At 37.5% G+C, this 23,694-nt stretch overlaps 1 protein-coding gene across 1 annotated transcript in view; it reads left to right on the top strand.

The window, feature by feature from the left end:
• LOC115239385 (neuroligin-1-like) overlaps positions 1 to 20,103 on the top strand; it is a 35,347-nt gene extending 15,244 nt beyond the window's left edge. The window contains exons 2-7 of the mRNA XM_029813884.1: positions 7,765 to 7,911; positions 11,026 to 11,214; positions 11,984 to 12,240; positions 13,385 to 13,531; positions 14,262 to 14,686; positions 15,629 to 20,103. Of these exons, the coding sequence (XP_029669744.1) occupies positions 7,765 to 7,911; positions 11,026 to 11,214; positions 11,984 to 12,240; positions 13,385 to 13,531; positions 14,262 to 14,686; positions 15,629 to 16,712 (2,249 nt within the window). The 3' untranslated portion in view covers positions 16,713 to 20,103. The remainder of the gene's footprint in view (positions 1 to 7,764; positions 7,912 to 11,025; positions 11,215 to 11,983; positions 12,241 to 13,384; positions 13,532 to 14,261; positions 14,687 to 15,628) is intronic.
• Positions 20,104 to 23,694: the final 3,591 nt, after the last annotated feature.

The following is a 23,694-nucleotide window of genomic DNA, read 5'->3' on the forward strand; positions in this document are numbered from 1 at the left end:
ATATTATCTTTTTACAATCTTTCCTTAAAATTTTTTATAATATTTTTTAATATATATCACATCTCCCTATAAAAATTATAGAATGGAAAACATATCCGAAATCTGATATGCTTCTTTAATGATAATATTGACGTCGTTCTAGAATAGAAATAACGTTTCATCAAATTTTTATGTTTGTCACATTAAGATTCGATAACCGGAAATAGGATTGTAAAAATAATCTTTTCAAAAGAAGAATGATCTGGTTATATTCGATATTATCTGCAAATAAATTGCGTCAGATAAGTATATATTTTCTTTTACCTCTCACCTAACGTGCGAGAAATGTTGACAATTTTTTGACAGTTAAGATGATATGAAACGTATATTTGTAAAACGTTTGACAGTTTGTTTTCATATCTTAAGTCATTGTTTCATATTTGCAAAATTTCATTCAAACGGAGTCGATGATTGTGTTAAGCTTTTATTATAAAATCCACAACGCGTTTGATTATCGTTGATTAATGATAAGTAAATACGGGACGCACGTTTCCAATTTTAATTGTCGCATTGGGATTGCCGAGTCGCTGAATAGCCTGCTGACTCAAAAACCTCGGAACATTGATAATTGCGGGAAGAGCAGTCGCGAATGCACAGTGGAGCAGGAATTTTTAATTAGCAATCACCAACGACTGACATGACTTTTTAATCGGCGACGACGGTTCCACGAGATAATTACCGCCGCTGGCCACATTCTCGAATTTTGACAACTCTTTATAAATGAAGCATTTTCATCGCAAGCGTTGACCGTTGCGAATCGCGACATTATATATATTCGATCGACTCGCGCAAACTATTGGATGATTGCATAAGTTCGTGCCCGATTTAAATATAAACTTCAATAGATTATATTTTAGAGATAACACTTTTATTAATCAATTATATAGTCTCCATTCTTTTCTACAATGGTTTTCCAACGATCTATAAGCTTGTCGATTCCATTTTTGAAGAAAGAACTTGTTTTTTCTTGAAAAAAGTTTGTAAGGTGGTTTTCGACAGCTTCCTCGGAATTGAGATTCTTGCCATTTAAACTATTCTGCAAAGACCGGAACAGATAAAAATCTGAAGGCGCAATATCTGGAGAATATCGGTTGCTGCGGGTGCTGCAGAATTTCCCCTTGCAACTCCTGCAGTTTTCGCAGCGTCTGTTGAGCGACGTGTGGCCTAGCATTGTCGTGGTGGAAGATGACGCCTTTTCGATTGGCCAAAATCGGACGTTTTTCTCGAATAGCTGCAGCGAGTCTAGTTAGTTGCTCACAGTACTTGTCCGCCGTGATTGTTTCGCCGCGTCGGAGCAGCTCAAAGTAAATAATTCCCTTGCGATCCCACCAAACACACAGCAACACCTTCATCGGATGCAAGCCAGCCTTTGCTACGGGTTCTGCTCCTTCAGCTGCTGTTTTCCATGTCCTCTTTCGCTGTACGTTTTTGTAGAGAATCCACTTTTCATCGCCTGTTACCATTCGATCTAAAAAAGGCTTTTTTTTGTTACGCTCGAGAAGAGAAAGAGCCACAGTCATACGGTTTAGCTTATTCCTTTCAGTCAGGAGATGCGGCACCCATGTATCAAGCTTGGAAACGTATCCAAGCTTTTTTAAATGACGAAAAGCGGTTGAATTATCGATGTTCAGCCTCTCAGCAATATCCTCAGTTGTAATCCTTGGGTTTCTTTCCACTAAGGCATGCACAATGTCATTATCAATGCCAGAAGGCCGTCCAGAGCGGGGTTGATCCTCCATGTTGAAATCACCATTTCGAAATCTGCCAAACCACTTTTTGACTGTTCGGAGAGCAGGAGCGCGGTCCAAATAAACGGTTTGAATATTTTTTTGTGCAGTCCCAACACTCACGCCTTTCCGAAATTCATGTAACATTACATGCCGCAAATGCACCTTTTCGTTCTCCATTTTTAATGATTTTTCTTATGCACAAATGGACTTATCTGAACAATGTCTGACGCTAAATTGACATAAGACAATGTCATCTATTCGGTGTAAGCAACAATTACCACACGAAAACAATAGAACTCCGCCATGCAGTAACTTAATGCCATCTATGAAAATCGGGCACGAACTTATGCAATCATCCAATATTATCTCTTCTTATATCCCATTGTATCATTTGCGAAAACTTAAGTATTATCGGTCGCGCATTTGCAACTTGAATGAACTTTTCAAGTGCTGATGCGTTAACCTTAATCGGTTGGATTAAGTTTCTTGCGATTGAAAAATACAAAAGTATCTTCGAAGAATCTGATGGTAAAGTTGTCTCATGAATTATCCATGTGCAATACATTACGTGATATCATGATAATTAATTATGATATATATCTTTCATTCTCTCGCATTCTCTTTTTCACAGATATTCATTTAATACTGTTAAAATATTAAAGCGCGAAGAGAGCGCACGAATATTATAAATAGCCCGCGAGCCATTTGTCTCGTTGACGATGGTAGATGGTTACAATTAATTTCGCTAATTTTATTTAATACGGCATCGAAGCAGGAGAAAAAGAGAGAGAAAAATATCGCAACGATATGCTTTATGCGGTGATTTTGTTCGCGATTTCGCGCTGTCGCGACGCCAAGGTCTCCTTCGCGAGGAAACTACTTCTCTCCCACCTTCCCTTCATCCCCTTCCCACGGGCCATCTTTTCTCTCAGCTTTTAACGTGGGGCTGGAGCGAGAGAGAGAGAGAGTGAACAAAAGAACGGATCGATCGGTTGATGGAGACGGTTTCCTGATTGCAAATACCTACAGCGAGACTTACAGATGTGAAGCATGAATGTGAACCAATGTACGGATCATAGATATGGAAATCAACAGCAGAGGAGCGCATCCTGTGATAAATTTTGGACGAGGATTTGACCGGATTTGCCGAACAGTTTCGTAATATTCTCGCTTGCGCGCGTGGATCTGACTGACCTATTTCAGTTTTCAAACAATTTGACTTTATTGTATCTTCGGAGAACGATATGTATTTAAATTTTCAATAGGAAAATATAGATATTCGGCGAAGAGAATTTTTTTTGTGAAAAGAAAACACGCCTTGAATATATGTATATTGACAAAAGGGATATAGGTCTTAATGAAAGATAAACGCTGGCGAGGGATCGATCGGATAAAAGGTTACTTAAAATTAAAATCGCCCATTATTGTCATAAGGCGCGATCGAGCGGAGATTGCGCACGTACGGGACGGAAGTTCGCGCGTGATCCACGATATTTCCGTTTTGTTCCACGGGATCTTTCGCGTAGAGGGCCCGCGCGCTATTATGCCGTCGAATAAAAAGCCGTAACTATCCGACGTTTCAGCCGGATTAAAGAGAACGATCCGTCGTTGCTTCCTTCGCACGTTGAATTCTTTTGCTGCTTTTTATGGGAGTGAACGCTTTTTCCTCGCGACTTTTTCTCATCGCTTGTCTCTCACCGAGCGACGAGTGCAGCCGTCACCATTACTTGCACGTAAGCAGCTTAGTTTTCGATCTTCTTGGATATCATCGATAAAGTTCAAGCGCGGATGGAACACGTTATCGAAATGCTGTTTGCGAGCGTAATATTTTTTCCAAATTTAAATTAATTTTGATCGAATCCGGATTAATAACCGCGGACATTAATATAAGCGAGCAAAAAATTAGAATTACAGAAGTAATATATAACATTTCTTTAATTCGGTTTAAAGAAAATTTATCATACAAGGTGGATGAGAAGAACGAGACGCGCGACGATTCTGTGGAGATTTAAAAATCTCGATTTTGTTTGCATTAAAAAATGTTGATCTTACGTTGAAAGCGTAATCCGTAAATACATAACTGGAATAAGAGTTTCGTTTCGAATGAAATATGGAATCATTCGCGATTACGAATAAAACATAGATTGCGCAAGGAGGAATGCGTAATACGTCGTATATCATGCGAAATTCGTGCTTATTTTAACGGTATTGCGTTTGTTCGGCGGACAGAGAACTTTTTCGTTTCTTGGATCATCGTCGCGAAATTACTTTTATGGTTATATCCTACATCTGTTATTACACAACGCGACGACGAGAGCTCGTAACTCTGGACGATAGCTCATCCTAAATGCATACCATTTGTATCGTTCATCTATATTGTCACCTATATCATCCAGGAATAGAGTTATTTTGTGAACAGGAAAATAGTTATAATCTGCGATTAATGTTTACGTGTAATTGTAACTAATACGAGTATTTTTTATTTAATATATTATGTATATAAGGTGAAAATAAAATCACCATACTTGTACTGCATAAATATATAGGTTTCTAAATTTCGATAAATTTCAAATTTATATAGAAAAAACGACGAATATCTCGCTTTATTATTTATAAATTATAATATACTCATGTATTTGTGTAATCTTATGGATGTGATATTTTATTCTCTGTATCGTTAAATTTGTTTACGCCTCGTATCTGTCGATTATTTTTCGTTTATGTCAGCACTTGCGCGATGCAGCGCTCGCACATGCAACCGTTATTCTTTGTGACGCGATCACTCGCGGAAAAATTCGATGTAGATAGGTTTAATATAATATATCATGGCATATACTTCGATAGAGAGAGAGAGAGAGAGCGCTTCGAGAGTGTGAATATAAGTCAGTGAAAATAATATTCGGGATATGAAGCGAGAGAGGAGCATCGAATTCATCGCGCCTGTCGTTTCCCCGATCGAGTAACCCTCGCCTTTGTGCGTACTCGCGTGTCTCGTGTGAGGAATCCGTTGCTGTAAAGAATGAAAGAATAAAGCGTACTTTTATCTAGAAAATGATGAGAAACCAGGATGCCTTGCCCGCACAATGGCGAGGTAGATGCTGCATACGAGAAGAAATGAAGCGGACCAAAGGGATTTGAAGCACCCAGGTATTGGAAGAACAAGATAAAGCGATGACGAAACGAGATAGAGGAAGAGAGAAGGAAAATGTTCTAGAGAAAGAAAGAAAGAGAGAGAGAGAGAAAAGGAACGCAAGTGTAAGGATGCGTTGCATCCTCAATTCCGTAGTGCATTGCAGTCGATTATTCGATTCACGTGAGAGAACCTGCAAGCACCGCGGGAGTGAGGTGGCTTCGTATCGGATCGACGTTCTCCTCCTCTGGCTACTGCGACATTAATCTAGAGAGGAGAGACAATGAAGAGGACATCACAAGTATCCCGACGCTTATGCGGGTGGATCGATTCTCTTGTACCTATCGACACCAGCTTACAGTCAAGGATCGATTGTTATCCGTGATAGATGCGTAGCATCTAAGAATAGAATCTAAAAAAGTTGATGAAAAACTTTAATTTAATTTTATTTGACTTAACAAGACTTTTTAAATGTAAACATTTGAATCTCTCTTCCTTTAGCGAAAGAGTTTTAGAAAAAAAACCGCTTTCGATGAACACAATTCCAAATATTCTTGTAATTCGGACTTTTACATGAAAATTTAGCTAAGAAAATTAAAAAAAAAAAAAAAAAAAGGAAATCAAAAATCGAAAAAGCGGAAAGAATATCGATTGTTCTGTGACATCTCGCGTAATATAGAAGCCAATTTAACGGACATACATAACGGCTTGCCATTTTTTACTTCACGATCGAACGCCGTGGAATGTCTTCAAATTGCTTTTAGTTCACGATAACGACTTTGCGATCTCTCGTTAAGACTTCGAGATAACGACCTTTTCGCATTAGGAGCAAACTTTGATACTAATATATGTCGGGTTGTTCAAAAAACTTACTTGTTTCCGAATCTCCGCTAACATCCTTATAAATTTATTGGTCCGCGTATCTTTACCTTCCCTTCTCAACATGTATAATATAATCATATTATACGCCGAGTTAGAATGTAGAGACTCGGCGTGACGGTGAAACGACGCTTCGTACGTGCGGAACCAGAATTTCAACCATTTTTCTTGTAATATAAGATTATAATCTTATTACGATTCCAGTTGGAGTTCTGAGAAAGACATGGAAATAAGAAGCAGATACTTTTCCTGAAAGTTTGACCGACATACAAGAAAATACACTAAGTAAAATAATCTAATAGATAAACGTTGGTAAAAGTTTAACGAGATATTTATCTCTATATGAGCCACAATTTTCTTGAATAAAGAAGAAAAAATTATTCTTTTTTATTCAATAAATATCCAATAAATAAGAAAATCAGATTGAAAGAATTTTATTATTAAAATTATTAAATTATATTCAGTTATATGGTACAACTCTTTTATACATTTTTTAAAATTAAAGTAACCATCGGAATATTATTATTCCCCCGAACAGATTAAAAAAGATACAGCGCAGTAAAGATCCAAGATTATTTAAAAAATTATTAAAAAGATAGTATATCACACTCTACTACTCGTAAAAAAATCTACATTTTATAAGTTCAGAACGAATCGGGCGCAACAAAGATGAGTCGACACCGAGGAAGCAATAAAAATACCGAGTCGCTCGTAAAAGTTTCGAGATACGATCCGACAATCGCGAACAGGCAGATAGGAGCAGGCATGCAGATTTTTGCAGTTTTCAATGGAAAAACATGCACAGTTCGAAATCACGAAGGTGACGTCGTTGCCTCGTTCACCTACTTAACTATCTGTCGTTTAGCATGCGCTATCAGAATCGCAACAGGTGTCTCGCCTGCCATCACTAAACTCAACACATGATAGTTTGTTCTCGGAATGATTATATTTTGATTGCGGTTGCGTTACGGACATCGTGATTGACAGAGAGGAAAGAGAGAGAGAGAGAGAGAGAGAAAGATATTGATCTGCTAGATACAACGAGAATAATTTCATGAAAATATTTTTTCAATATTTATTTATGTATAAATCAATATTTCTCATTTGAATATATAGCTAAATTTTTAATTCATAATTTATAATATTTGAATTGCTCAACCATATTTGCATATATGTATCGTAAAATTTACATTCTTTTATGTAGATGAAATATTGAAAATGGATTGGCCTTATAATACTTGTCAAAAACATATGCTATAATTATTTAAATCATATAGGAAGCGGAAGATATTTTCCATGTGATCTATTTTTTGTAACGTAATTAATGATAGGTAATATGTATGTATGATTGAAAAGCTCAGAATTAGATAACGGTATCGTATTCATAATCGTATTCATATATAAGCAATGGGCTTATAAAGTTATATAAGTTTAATCTATAAGACGCATTTCGCGCGTAGAAAAGCCGTTCTTTGGTTGGGTGCTTCAACATTTTTATCTGGCAATACCTAGTTTTTAAGAAACGTAATTGTCATCATATTATAGTTGTGTATCAGCATTACGTTAATATTTTTAGCTGACCTAATATTGTTTGACAGAGAATATATTAAGATCAAAAGGGATTGTATTTCACAGATTGTAACTTAAATTACCATCAAATATTTGACGTCTAGATTAATGAAGGAGATTATGAAAATATACAGCGCCGAAATCAAAAGAGATTTTAATTCAATATGAATTACATGACTCAGACAATATGATATTTATTAACTTTGACGACGAGTATTTGTTCGTTGAATATATTCTGTTATCTGAGATGGAGAGAATCGATGCATGAAGCTACAATTAATGTTGGATAAAGCATATTATTTATTACTTTATAAAGAACAAAAACTTCTTACATTTATTATATTTAGCTATTTTTTATACATTTATCATGAATATTCGTAGACAGATGTTGTGGTAGAATGTTTTCTGGTGTTGCAGGTAGTATCGCAGATTCGCTGCCAGCTCTCCTTCTCATTCATGGCGATTCCTATTCCTGGGGTGCCGGAAATTTGTTCGACGGAACCGCCCTGGCCGCTCACGGACGTCTTATTGTCGTCTCCATCAATTTTCGTCTTGGTGTGCTTGGTAAGCTGGTAGCATTTATTCATTGAGACAAAGTATCTCAATTTTCTGCCGTTTCAGAACACAAACTACGCCTTGCAAACGTTTGCGGTTATCTGATTTGATCGTTTGCAACCGTTCATGTTTACTACAATCCTTTGCGAAAAGACAAAACAACGTCTCTGAAAGAATTGTTGCTTACGTCGCTTTGTCAGAAAATGAGATTTTTTTCTTATCCGTTATTTATAAAAACTTATATTTAAGAATATGCGTTATAATAATAATAATAATAATAATGAAATATATATACAATGATTTTAATCTCGTCTTTCGTTTACGCAAAAAATCACAAGATTGGAGCGACCATTTTCTTAAGTCGATGAAAGTATCTCTCGACGATTAACAAATTGATACTTTAATCAGTATTCAATAAATGCGCGTGGTGTGCCAAGAAATTATTGTCTTAAGCATACAACAATGGCGAACAATCCGCGATAATCGGATAACACTCTCTATTTTGTGTGCAAGAGAAAGAGCTGATAGAAAGTTTTCGGATTATAAAATAAATCAAGTTTACCTTGCTTTGTTTATCACGTGCGCACAACTAGCTCTTTTGTTCTTTCACAAACTTAAAAGAATGATCTCATTACTCGCGGCAGTCAAGGGAAAAAAGTTTTATCGAAATCTTACCAGATTACTTTCCGCGCGGTTGTATATAGGAATTCTCTCCTTCGAGGGTTGTTATCTATGCGCGCGTTAGTTGAGACTTTAAAAACGTGACGAATATCCATCTCTCGAATATGGATAACAGCAATGAGTTATAAAGTGCATTTTCGAGGCAGTCGTGCGTGTGCGTGTGCCAAAATTAAAAATGGGAACAAAGGGGAAGAAACAAAGGGAGTTTAATGAGGACGAAGAAGGGGATACATAAGGTCCGGGTGTTTCCGTGCGAGTAGATTTTCGCGCTCGTTTATCGCATGGTCGCACGGCTTTTTGAGCGTCTGCTAAATATCGTGCGCGTAATTTAAACCGCGGTGCGTTGCAAGAATGACCGTGTGAAATATTATTGACATTCCTGCAGCGAAAAAAAAAAACGAAACGAATTTGATCTCGCTCGAATTTATCTGAGTTCTCAATAAATGGCATTTTTTAATAATAGCAGCAATAGGTTTAGAGTACTAACAATACTAATCGCAAGTGGCGAAATTGGCAAATAAGAGCCAAGGCGCGGTTATTAGTGCGCAAACTTTTTGTTGTTAAATTTTATTGACAAGTATGCATTAAAAATATACGTTTCGGACCGTTTTTTGGTCTATCTTCATAGATAACCATGCATAGATAACAAAATATAAAAATTAATTTTGTTAAAAACTTATTAAAAATTTTAACCTGGGTTTTGGTGAGTCGCTTGTCATTTATTCATTTCAATTTGGATTTTTCATTGTATTGCACAGGTTAAAGTTTTTAATACATAATTGAATTTTATATTTTGTTATCTATGCTTAAGAAATCTATATGCTTATGAAACAAAAAACGGTGCAAAACGTACATTTTTAATGCATACTTATCAATGAAATTTAACAACAAAGGGTTTCCGCACCAATAACCCCGCTTTGATTCTTAGTTGCCAGTTTCCCCACTTAGTATTCTCATTTTTTAATTAATTCGTAAATGGAATTTATTTGGATATCGTTCTTTTTTTCTATAATACCGTGAAAAACTGAAAGAACAATTTTGCGTTAATTTACTTAAAAAATTTATACTTTTGTTTTGCAATTTTACGATTTTTATATCGCGTCTTTTGCGCATTACAATAGTGTATATCTGTATTTATTTTTACACGGTATTTTTGGAGGTGCGATGTTTAAAGGTTCGAGTGCGTGTCTAATCATGTATAAAACGATAAACAACGATATTATTCGAAAGATATGCAGACGTGTTTACAACACCGTTTTCCCATTCATAAAAGAAGCCCAAGGCATTCAGTGGAACAATTTTCGATATCGATACGCCGTATTTTCGCTATACCGGAGTTGGGGTTTTGCGTTCCTCTTTGTCGGTATGCTGCAGTTCCGTATGTGTTTTGTTCATCATTGAAGCGAAACAATGCCTGTAGCGTTATCCAATATTGCGCGCGGTCAGCCGATTCCATTTTCTTCCGTTTTTTTTTCTTGCTATTTCGTTTATATTAGTCGTGCTTTTTTATTGTTTTGGTACCATTTACTTTTATATTTATGTTAACATATCCATTAATACTGATAGCTTCTTTGTAAATATTAAATATATTTTTAATCGATTCCGCATCGCTGCAACGTGATAGAATAAATAAATAATTAAATACATGATAATTATCGAGACAAACCATCTGCTTTTATATTTCTCATAAAATGTATATTTTTTATTAATATAACAGTAGAAACATTTATTTCATATTATTTACGTGATTTGATATCACTCCACGATATTTCTCTCTGGTATTATAAATACGAATGTAATTAAGACTTGGCACTAGTATACCAACGAATATGTGAATGGGATTAAAAGGCAAATCGGATTGGAATGAAAAACTCGCCTCGCAGGCAGATGGCGAATCAGAGTGACAAGCCTGTAGGAGAGTCGGTATAGCAAATTGAAGCAAGCGGGATTGAGTGCCGGCGAGCAAATGTTTAATTTTAATCCGGTTTTATCCTCCGATCTCCCTCATTCGTCATGACAATAACTACGTTTACATACATACGTAGATATCTTGGCTTTCTCTCGCTCTACAATGATAACTAACTTGATAATAATTAAATAGATCAAGTATTTCTTTCTATTAAAATAACTACTAGAAGTAATTAGATTCGAGTTTTAGTGGAAATTCGCAATTAGTGCAAGATTCAATTGTTCCATTGTATTCATTGGAAAGATGGGTGAGAAAAGTAACCCTCTCAAAATAGGGAGGAATTTTCTCACCGGAAATATCGAATTAACTTCTACAAAGCTTTTTCAATGATAATTTTCATTTCCTTAAAATAACAATAGTACGCATCTCGTCGAGTAGTAAAGTACAAAGTAGCGGTGTGCGTATCGACGCGATTCGCCTAGCGAGTGTAAATGAATCGCCCTCCTAATTTAGACGCGCATTGACATTAACAGGCTTCCTGAAAACCGGAACGAAGGGGAGCGCGCAAGGCAATTATGGATTGATGGATTTGGTGGCAGGACTTCATTGGCTGCGCGAGAATCTCGGCGCTTTCGGCGGTGATCCTGAGCGACTGGCGTTGCTGGGCCACGGTACCGGTGCGGCTCTCGCCAATTTTTTAGCCGTCTCCCCTATGGCGAAAGGTAAGGCGTTTAATCGTTTCGCGGCCAACGGCGAATTGCGCGTATGTCAGTCAACGGTTGTTAACACGCCATCGGTTGCATTTGCAGCTGACGTTTGCATATATCTGTTACACATTTTATATAAAAGCGCAGACTGTGTAAACATATGTCACAAGTTTTTTTTTTTTTAGCAACATGTGTCCGTAGACTTGATTTTTTTAGTTATTGATTGATTCAGGTAAAAACGATTTTTTACGCTTTACATTATGCTTCATTTTATGAATACGTTATCCCCCGTTATCCCCCGAGAAGAGAGATTGATAACATTCCTTTTTCTTATCCGTATTATGGATAAGATTACGAGACAGAATGTTCTGAGTCGCAGTTCTCTCATAAATTGTAGTCTTGCTTACAAAGGAGGAAAATTGATTTGATTATGTTTAAACACTTTGACTGACGTTGGCGCAACCGTCTGTAAAGAGGAATATGCTAATTGGAATTGGTTCATTCACTTCTTGGTATAATCGTGTTTAAGCTTGTTATATATAGAGTAATAAGAGGGAAAATTTAATAAAATATTTAAAATCCGGAAGCTTTTGTATCGCAAAATAATAAAAGGCTAATCTGTTTTTACAAAATATTGGATTTTAAAATAATGAAACGCTAATATAAAATATGTTAAATATAAATTGCTGCTCGTAAAATATGATTTGAGATTCATCAGGCATTCTTGAATTTTTTTATTAGTTATGTCGTGATTAGAGCGGGAGCCTTTTCGAACAAATTGCAGAATTGATCGGGAGGGTGATCTTGCTCGGTGGTTCGGCTCTCTCGCCATGGGCGGTCCAGCGAGATCCGCTGATGGTGAAGCGACGAGTCGCCGAAGAAATCAAATGTCCCGGCGACGTCGAAGCCGACGATATCGCATCGTGCCTTCGTTTAAGGAGCGTAGATGAGCTACTGGAGGTAGAGCTGAATCCGCCGAGATTCACTTCCGGATTTGCACCCTTTATCGACGGGGCCGTTCTACCACCCACCATCAATCAGGTGAGACTATTTGCCTCGATAATCGATAGTCTTGAGATAAGAAAAATAGTATGTGATGCACCGTTTCCGTTTATTTTTATGATCTATAATACCTTGCTCGATTGTTTCGGTTATTCGTTTTTTTTAAAACATTATTCATTATTCTTAATTTTTATTGCACTTTTAATTGAATGTTTATCTATTTTTGAATTGATATTGGAAGGAGACCGTGAATCAGTTATAAACTGAGATTAAAGTTGATATCTTGGCGAAAATAAATAAAAATATCATAATAATATTTTTCTAGCATTTTTGTTTTGTACGTGACATCGCTAATGCTATCTGTCGTTTTGGGACGTCCAACGCAGTGTTTCAGTTTCGCGTCGCTTTGGATGTTAAATCATTTTTCATAAAATTTGCATTTACATTCTCCGCGTTCCGTGGAGATATATGTCGTTTAGCGTGGGCTGTTTAAACGCAAATTACGCGTGGCATTTCTATACCGCTTGATACGCGACGTAAATAAATATAATAGGGCTAAACAAACGTTGGCATCGATGCACGTTTCAGTTAGATAATTACGGAATTCGCAAATGTTGCAATAGTATGCGGATATTAGCCTGACATCGACGGCCGGCGTATTGATTTTGCGCAAGAGCGAACGAGACGACAAGTAAACGATGAATCTGCTAATTGAACGGGCAGCCGGTTGACGGATGACGGATTCGAGAATTCGTAATAGCTAGTACTTCGTACATGCTCCATTAACTCATCCGTTGATAGTCTATCTGGTTACTCGCACCCGTCGCGCATATCATGATGGTAAACGCGGATGGGAAAAGACGAATGAACTACTGAACATAAACTACTGAAAATGTGTAAAAAAAAGAAAAATAATAAAAATCAAATGTCTCTATCGAAAATCTTCTTCTTCGTTTTTATCTACGATCAAACATACGATACGAGCTAAATATTTGATATTATGAGGAAATAAAATTGCAACGCACAATCTTTTTATTATATTTCCCGATTGATAGAGATTTATTTAGCTCAACGACATGGATGGAGAGAGAACAAACGGGGGGGATTTAAAATGAAAGTGTTGCGTGTGAAGTTTATCGATACGCGCGTTTATTCTTAAACGTTAAAAGAATCGTTTCATCAGAACTTTCAGCCCACTGCCTCTTCTTCGGGACTAATGCCGATCGTACCCGGGCCCGGCGCTGAATTCGCCGACTTTGGCAATCGTGATTTACTCTTTGGTTTGACGTCCGAGGAAGCCTGGGTAAATTTCACCGAGGAAGATTTACAGGTACATATTTTTACATCAGCGTGAATTGATTTATGGAAAGCATCCGATAAAAAAATACATACAAAAGAATATGAAATACGTTAACTCTCTGTATCGTGTATTGTGCTCGTTTTTACAATTCTTCTTGCTGAAGGATCATTTTTTACAAAGTATTTCATAATATCTGTTTAAGAAAAAAAGAAATGAAAAGTTGAGAACTTTTTAATCTGTTCTTTTTTCTGATATTATTATTTGCGTACGCTCTTTTATTTATGTATCGATTTTATCGATAAAATTGTATTTGAGCGGAAGTGATTTCTTGATTAATGATCGACTCTTCATGTGCATAATATGTAATTGACATCAATGGGATATAATTTGACAAATTGATGAGCTTTACATGATCGCATTATGAGTCTCTCCGATCGTCCCGGATATTATTGACTCTCCGATGGTCACGGTCACTGAGTCGCATTATATGTATATGACATGCATCTTCCTACTTTACAATGGTATTTGGATCAATAATCCATACGCAGATGCATTTATTGCAAAAAACATGATTTGTTTATTTGCACTAATAAAATCTTCCGATAATAATCTCATAATAATTAGCAAATAAAAGAAATTGTTTTATACTGTAAGATAAATTTGTAGTACAAAAAAAAAAAAATATATGTTTCTTGCGGGATCAACATTTGTACGATTGGCTACTATTTCCGCGTCGTGAAAACAGGCAACTCATTCGCAGAACGGCTTCAACGAAACTAGGAGGGATCGTATATTGCGCACTTACGTCCGGAACACCTATCGGTATCATCTGCATGAAATCTATTCGACTCTTCGGAACGAGTACACCGACTGGGAGCGGGGCGAGCAGAGTCCCGTGGCGATCTGCGAGGGCCTCTTATCTCTCCTCGGAGACGGCCAAGTCGCCGCGCCGCTCCTCAGACTGGCTCTACTTCACTCTGCCTCGGAGGGACGGGGCTATTTCCTGCACTTTCAGCCCGCTGAACGACCGAGTCAGAGGGGCGAGGAAGTACCCTATCTCCTGGGTATACCTCTTCTCCGCGGGGAAGTCACGTCCGCGCTACCTGCCTTTGGCAACTACACTCTCGCCGACGAGAATCTGTCCAAGCTACTCGTGCATTACTTGGCTAACTTTGTGAAACGCGGGTAAGTTCTCTTCCCTATTGTTCTCTCTGGCTATTAAATTGATATCATTAATTATATATATCGATATTTGGAAACGAAGTTCCAAAGTTTCGTAACAAATATAAAAACATATAAATATTTCATATTTTTTAAATTATGATGAAGTTTGCGAAAGTCTCGCAAAAAATTAACGTATTATCTAATTAATATTTTTTTAAATAAAATGTACGACTATCATTAATCGGTGACACGGCGAACGAAATAACTAGGTGCGAAAGGGTTAATCGGATAAGTGAACCTCGCCCGTTAATTCACCCGGTTCAAAGTTCTTCAGAACTTAAGCATCGCATACACTTCGATTACCTTCCGTGAGGAGAATCTGCAGGCTGGTAGTGGTAGTAGGGTAAAGTTACAGCTGTGAAAGGATTTTGGAGCCAAACTCCCGCAAAGGCCGTTAACGCGCTCAGCGAAAGCTCGCAATCTCGAAGTAGAGTAGAGTTGTTAGCGGAGAAGACGCGAAGTGATTTTGGCTTCTCTAATTGCGGATCGGTGGCTATCTGGATGATTACCCTGTCATCGACACGGTGGATTTTCTCACCGGAATTTTATCGATAGCGAATTATCGCATAGAGACGTGAGACGTTCGCTTAGGATCACGCAACGCAAAACTTTCTAATTTTTTATCTTTTTATCTAGAAGCTTTCTCAATTATTATGAATAATTAGTCGTGATAACACAACAATATTTATTAATTATTTTATAACAATTATTGTTAAAAACTAATTATTATAAAAAATAAATTATTATTATTATTTTATTTTGTTTTGGAAAACATTCTTGATGTAAAATTTTTCGTAAATCAAAATCAGGCGACATATCAACAACGGGAGAGAATGTCAAATCAGTCGCGCAACAGATATCTATCCACTTGTCAAAGGGTCGCGGTTACGCTCGTTGTTCTAGGGATCCAAACGGCGCGAGTCCTTTGTCCTCCGGACTGGAGAACGGTTTGACGACGAGTCCGCCGTTTTGGGATTCATACGATTCTATAAACCAGTTATACTTGGAGGCCGGCCACAGTCCGGAAATGCGCTCGCACTACAGAGGCCATAAGATGTCCCTCTGGCTGAACCTGCTGCCGCAGCTGCATCGGCCGGGCTACGAGATCAACATGCGACATCATCATCTCGCGGATGGTTCCAACCTCTACGAAGGTCCGGTGCGTCCGCAGAGCACGGCCGTGCCTCTAGCGGCACCCCCGCTACCCATGCCATCCCCCACGGAACCGTCCTCGATGCTTACCGCGCTTTCGACCACGGAATGCACCCCGAACGCGACCGTCGCGACGACCATCACGCCTACAACTTCGCGAACGTTGCAGCACTCAAATTTAGGTCCGGCTCCCAATAATCTTCTGCGCAAGCTGGCGTCCAGCCACTATCAGAGTTACACCACGGCCCTTACGGTCACCATCGCGGTGGGTGTATTTTTGCTGTTGCTCAACATTCTTATTTTCGCGGGGATCTACCATCAGCGCGACCGGAACGTGTCCGGCGGCAGTGCCTTCGGCAACAAGAAAAAGGAGGAGCTGTTGGAGGCCGGTTGTTCAGGCATGAACACCTCGGGGAAACAGCGACTACCACCCTCCATGAATTTGATAGACTCGCCGTCGTCGATGCTGCCGCCGCACAAGGCAAAACTCGTGCAAGAGCTCGAGCTGCAGCTGCAGGAATTCCAATGCTCGCCACCGCCCGGTGGTGGCAAGCGAATCCTAGAGCCGCCATCGTATAGCAAGAGTCCGTGCATCCAGCGTACTCGCACTCCATCGCCCTGCGTAGACGCTACTATCGCCCGGATGGACGAGGTCAGCGATGTTGGCGTTCGCCATCATGACAGCGAGGACGAGAACGAGGAATTGCCGGAACCGCCGCCCCCGCCCAAGGCTCCAGCACCCAACGTCGGTCTCACGTGCCCCGGAATCCTCCGGCAGCCTGGGACACCCGGTAGCGCGAAGAAGCGTGTGCAGATTCAAGAGATCTCCGTGTGATAGACGGCGAAGAGGAAGAGGGGGTTTCAGTCTCTTGAGAACTTTGATGTTGAAGAGTAGGCGGTTTGTCGAGAGCACGAGGATGCAATGAGAGAGGATGTCGGTCGAGATCAAGTGTAGCGAGGAGCGTCTTTGAACTCAGATTATAATCGGATACTCGAGGCGCGAGAAGGTACGCTCTCTCAATCACTGTCAAAGCGAATTTCGTTTCTCTAATGAAATTTTATCGTTTTTCCACATTATTTTCGCGTTTGAAAATGAATAAATATAGCACGTATTGTGATGCGCATCGGTTGACTTGTTGTACAAGATAAAAACGCGTTCGCTTTCGCGTTGATGCTTTCTGTCGTTATTGCGTGCGAACATAATTCTCTTTCCAATACCCGCGCGTTCTTGTTCTCAAAGCTTATATTCCGCGCTACTGACTCTAAGAAGTGCGTTTAGCTTACGATCAAACTTAATATTACTCGCGTGATCTTCGCTACGAGTGTACATCTTGAAGAGAAATTCAAACAATTTTTACTCGCTACAAATCGAACGTTGTACAGTGTGTCGTGTGCAAGTGTTAGGAAGTGTGCTTTGTTTCGAGAAGTTTCTTAATGAGGCTTTCGGGTTGTGATCCGCATCTTGCAACACGATTCGATGAATGCGAATACTACGGAACAGACAGGAGATTCGTAGTAGTCCCTTCCGAGACGTGAATCTTCGTCCGTCCATCAAGGACGGTAACGTCTGACACTTGAAATTCACGGAACGTCTGACGCTCGTTCATTGACTTTTCGACTGGGTTCGATCCGGTGGTTGTTGTGTAAAATGGGGGATTGATATAATCTCAGGAATAAAAAAATGCAAAGGACATAACACACACACATCTCGCGGCAGGATATATACGGTACCTGTCGTGGTGCTAACTCGGGCTAATTTGGTCCGGATCTGCCATAACACTAAATGGAATTAATTGAGGAATTGGTAGTCTTGGACTTTAACTTTTAGATTCATAAAACGACGAGGATGACTAGCTATCGATATGTATGTGTGTGAAGAAATGCATGATATAGTAAAGAGAATAAAAAGACGGAGAAAAAAGAGCAAGAAAAAAAGGATGGGAAAGAAAATGAATTCTATAAAATGATGACTCTTGCTAGTGTAATTGGGCGAATGTTTGTGTGTACGTGTGTAATCTTATACAAGGAATTAGAACACGTATGAGACGAGATAGGTCTAAACGGTTTAATGGCAACGGGGAGTACTTGAGAGGATGCAGGTGACTCTCCATATTTGTTTTAACAATTGCCGCTGTGTAACGTAAAATTGCATTTGTGGAGAAAAATTCGATACACGAAGTTTTAGCGTTTTGTTAAAAAATACTATATATCTGTGTTATACGTTATATACTCAAATATCTTTATAACGTATACATTTGTCAGAAAGTATTGCGGTACAAGTTTTCTCTAACTTTAATATTCACCTGGGGGCTGGAAAGAGAAAGAGAAAGTTGCGCTGTTTCAGAAAGTTATAAATTTGCTACAACTTTTTGACGACTGCTATAAAAGAAAAGCGTTTAGATAAAGAGTTCCTACTTTCGACCAATTGGAGATTGTCCTGTAATATAAATGAATTTCTAGTTGTAGATGAACTTACTCGTGCAGACGCTTAAAGTTAAGTTATTCCACTAAATATTTATTTAAGTTTTTACTTGCTCAAATTTATTTAAAAGTATCTTTCTATTTTAGTGAATTCCATACAGATTCTACAACAGATTTATTTTTTATAACAAGAATTGTATTTTTGTCATAACAATACAGTTTACTTTCAGCCTTTAATAATTAAATAATTACATAATTAAATAATAACAAAGCTTAGTATAAAGGACGAGTTAAAGTTTCAACCCTTTGAGAGTCACCTGTACATTGTAAATTTTATGCAATATTGGAAATATGATAGTTTGAAGGCGAAAAGTATTCGGATCCATTCTAATTTATGTTTTTTTCTGGGGTGCTTAGACGTGTCAAACTGGTTACTAATATATATATACACACATACGATGTTATTATTTTCGATTTAATTATCGATTTCAATTTAATTATTTTATCTTTTCTTTATCTTTCAAAACTGTTACAGATTAGGTAAGTGGCATCTAGAGTCCAAATTTACCAGGCAATACTTTAAAGATTAATATTAAGAAGTTAGTATTAAATATTGATGCAAAATTTTTCCAAAGATTCTAATATTAAAATACTATATAAACTGGGGAAACGCATTTTATATTCAAAATAAAATACGAAGTTTTTGGACTTGGGCAAATTTTGATTTTAATTTGTCGCATTGTTACGCATGTAATGGAACGCACAATACTTCTTGACGGAATAATGTAATCGAAAACCAGAACAAGCATTGAATTGCGACTCGAAACAATATGTCCTTCGCAAAAGCATCAAATAAAGAAGACGGACAAGCGTCGTAAGCACCCCTGCGACCGTAAGACTTTTCGAGCAAATGAGGAAGAGAAATCGCGCGAGGGGCCACACCGTAAGTAACCTAACTCCTAATTAACTTAGTCACGGGGAACCTTGCCATAATTAATTCGATTGCACTCGCGTGCATTATCGTCTAGCGGCGAAACGCTGACGATGTTAAGATATGTGTGTATATCGCGTATATAAAGATAATTGAGAGCGAATATTGAAACGCGCTTTATAAATCAAAGGAACCGTTTGCGATCGATTCGAGAAGTGCTACGTAAACAGATAGCTGTTCGTCGAATTTGGATACGATCGTTAAATTAGCTTCATTTGCATCGTACCTCCCCGTGGAGATGGTTAAGTTTCATTGTCATTTGCGCGGCAGGCAAAGGTGATGATCGAGCCTCGTCAAAGCTGTTTACTACCGCTGTTCCTTTCGTTTGCAAATTCTTCAGTCGATCGGAACTCGATTCTTTCTCGATGGAAATGTTGAAATTCAAGCCATCGTTGAGTTTTCAATGATCGAAAAGGGATGATTTTTTTGGAATACCAAGCTGATAATTAGCAAAACTACTAATGACGAAGAAAACCTCTTATCTTTCAGGATATTTAGAAAATGATGTAAAAGATTTAAAGACATTCAATTAAGTCCTTTAAGAGAGAAAGCAACTTAATTAGAGGATCCGTAGATGAAAGAAATGGCGGTACTTTTGCGACAGTGGGTATACATACAGAATTAACAAGCGAAAAAAGTAAGGAGATGCTATGGACATAATACAGATAGCTAAAGGGATATCCGACTATGCTGCCATGATCTATATTATGTTTATGGAAAGCGCAAACACAAAAACGCACCCACACGTATATACATCTATCAATGTTTGGAATGTTGGGATTTGTTTAAATAAATACTTAAAAGATTAAAAGCGTAACTGATGGCGTCCTAATTTTTCGCATATCCTATACCCTTCCTATCGCTTCCTAGCGCTTCACACACACATAAGATAAAAAAAATTATTTCTATAACTTTTTTTTTAAGTTATTACATTATACATAATATCACGTTGATTAATTTGAAATCTCATTTTTTTATTTAAAGTAGCTCTAATTAGAAAATGGCAATTAGAAATATCTTTTTATTTATTATTATTATTTTTTTTAATTTTTAAACGTATTTCATTATTTGAAAAATATTAAAAATTGCTGCAAGTATTAAGTAAATACGCGCGCTTATATCTCGTTCTTAAAAAGAGTACCAAATATAGACTAAACCAACCACTAAGAATGAGAAAACGGCTGTAAAACAAAGTAGGAAGATCGAGGATTAGAGTGCACGAACGCTCCTTTCTTATGCCCGGCGTAGTCGTACTGACGTCTCGCGGTTTTCTTGTTCGCGCGGAGGGTGGCCGAAGCCTGAGGTTTAATAGGGTGCTTTCCGCCTCTCGTGAAGCCGTGCAACGAGATCTGCCGCGGGCTGAAGTATAATTAGTCATGCTGTACAATAGTAGTGGCATATAGAGAAACCGAGTGCATAACTACATATACATATATATACACACACATATATTCGTTGTACTTATTGCATATATGTATGTGTTTGCGTGTGCTGCAACGGGTGTGCGGAGTGTTTGGTAATTGCTGATACAACCAAAAAGCCGACCGTTCTTTGCGATATAGCGAGACGTGAAAAATACCTCGAATTAATCCTATGGAATGTGGCAGAGAAAAATTTCGGATTTTTCAAGTTTTATTAAATTACATTTCTATTCATACGCACGCAAACTAATGAAAAATGATTTCTTTTCGTATATACACTTGCAAAAACAATAACATATGTTTTATTGCAATATATCGTATATCAAGGGCTTAACAGAGCGATTCGTGTTAAACGCAATTTCGGTGAAAAATGGATCAAGTATACGTTGTGGAGTTTTAAAATTTCTTCATTGTTATTGTAAACGTGGGTTTGATATTGATATCAATATCGATATCGATATCGATGTTGGTAACTGTCTATGACAATATAAAATTCGTATTTTTGTCGTCTATTAATAAAGATATCGATCTCTAAAGTTACTCTTTCAAAAAATTCGAATTACGTTTATCCCTGTTGATTGATTTTTTGAGCATTGAAACAATAAACTTTTAAATTATGATAATTTCTTTATTAAAGATCTTCTTTTATTAAATATTATTCTCCATTAAAGAAAATTTTTTTATATCCGCGGAAGAATTAAATCAGCTCGGGTTCCCACAATTTTGCGGAACGGAAGAGCAAATGTTTGATATCAAATGGGTACAAATGTAGCAAACGTACAGGTTGCTTCAATCGCTTTAGCCGTTTGATCGTCGCAGCTGATGCATATATACACGCGACTTTTTACATTTTTTTTGTCAAACGCGATCATCCACGAAGATATTTTTTTTTCTCCCTGTTTCAGAGATAGAATAAGCTCGTTACGCTCCTCGAAATGCACAGGTCGTTCCCTTCTCGCGGTCGTAAAAAAAAAAAAGGGAAAAGCAAAAGAATAAATAAATCTCTCTCTCCGTTTTACAAAGCGATAAAGTAACGTGATCTTTCGTTTAACGAGCATTGCACTCGATGCAAAAGGATTGCGTGAATAACACGATTAAATCATTTCGGGTTGAAGGAAAATCTTTAAAAGAACAAAATAATCGGGACGCATGGAAAAAAAGATCGGCCGTATACCAGGAGACGCTAATCAGAGCGAAAAAATCGAAACGCTAGATTCTTGCTTCCTGCGGGTGAATGTGGGTTATTACGGTTTATAGACATCGGATCGACGCCAATTAATAATTCGATGCTATTTTTAAACAGCCGTTGCAACTAAATGGCAAGCGCGAGTTATTCCAGTTGAAAGAAAATCGATAAGGGCGTAATACACGATGGCGTTACGCGTAGGAGCAGCTAGTATAGGGCTTGAATAGATAGAGGTGTTAAATTGAAATGTCCGTTTACTTTAATATTAACGAAGGCCAGTTTTAGCCAAACTTACTTTCAATAATGAAAGTTAAACTCAGAATTATAATGCGGAACGTGTAGGCGACGTGCAACGAATGCAATTAAATGATTGACATTCCACACATACAATAAATTTTAACTCTCTCTTCTACTATATCAAGGGGAGGAGAATAGAGCGATAGAGAATAAAATGATTATATCTTGTAAATAAAAGACTTGATATTTATTAAGCTGTTTTAGCTTTAAGCTGTAGAACATGTGAATTTTTTATTACGATTGATCTTAGAGGATAGACATTTTTTTTTTTACATTTTTTCTTATTGCGGTTTTTCTAAATCTTTGTACGTTAATGCAGTCCGTTGTCTTTTCGCTTAGAAATAGCATGCATTCCGACGTGGGATGTTCTGGCAATGGAGTAGGACGCGTTTTGCAGATGAAATACAGTGTCTCGCGATAAATGGGCGCTGACGCGATGCTGCAGAGACGTGCCCTTTTACTATGAACCTAGCTTTATTCTCACTGTGCTTTAAGCGACTCCTGTATAGGTCATGTTGCCTCGGAAGTCACTATTGTTTGCACCTTGACACTCGACCAGTTGTCAACGTCAGTGATCATTTTTCATTCTTTAAGAAATCGATAGAGACTATATACTCACCCTTAGCATTCGTTATATAAGCCATAATCCATGCTATGGCAGGTCAGTCGTACGCTTGCAATGACGCTGGATGGATTTATGTTAAACTTGTAGTAAATTGTGTAGTGGATATTTAGCGGTTCGTATCTTGTAATTTTAAAATAATAGTAATCTTGAAGGATTACCGGACACGAAACTCTTTCGAAACATAGAATCTATCTATCGATTAAATATCGAATCCTAAGTTAAAACCTTGGAACAACAGAGATATAAAGAGATGTTAACAGCAAAATCGCACAGTTGACTGTTTCGTGGCTTTAACTACTTGATCCACGTACGAAGGTGCGTAACAACGTTACTTATTATTTAGCATCTTGAATAGCATATAGTCGTGTTCGCGTTCTCATGTTTCACGTCAAAGAAATTTTAATATTTTATGAAGCTGTATAGCGTACGAGGCACGTTGGACGAAATAGCGTGGCATAAGGCAGTAAAAATAAAAGTTCGACATTCCGTTAAACGTGTTTCTGGAATGGTATAAAATGCTGGATTGTTTGCTTTGTTGAATCATAAAAATAGTATTGCAATAAAGTGATCGAATTTTACAACAGGTATATTTCTGACGAAAACTTTTATGTTTTTCAAAATGAAAAAAAATGATTTATACCGCTATTTTGTTCCAAAAGCTCCAATATCTTAAAAATATAAAGTATTGGCTCATCATTATGTTTTATTTTCATTGTTTTCAACATTGTTTCAAAATGGCAACTATTACATTAAGTTACGAAAAATAAAACGACGTAGATTGATTTTCACACTAAAATTTAATTTAGAATATTATAATTCTTTTTTATCTTTTTTTTTAATGGGAAAAATTTGAAGTGTAAATATTTTTATATCAAA

The sequence above is a fragment of the Formica exsecta genome, unplaced genomic scaffold, assembly GCF_003651465.1.
Source record: "Formica exsecta isolate Colony F162 unplaced genomic scaffold, ASM365146v1 scaffold38, whole genome shotgun sequence".
NCBI classification, from domain to species: Eukaryota; Metazoa; Arthropoda; class Insecta; order Hymenoptera; family Formicidae; genus Formica; species Formica exsecta.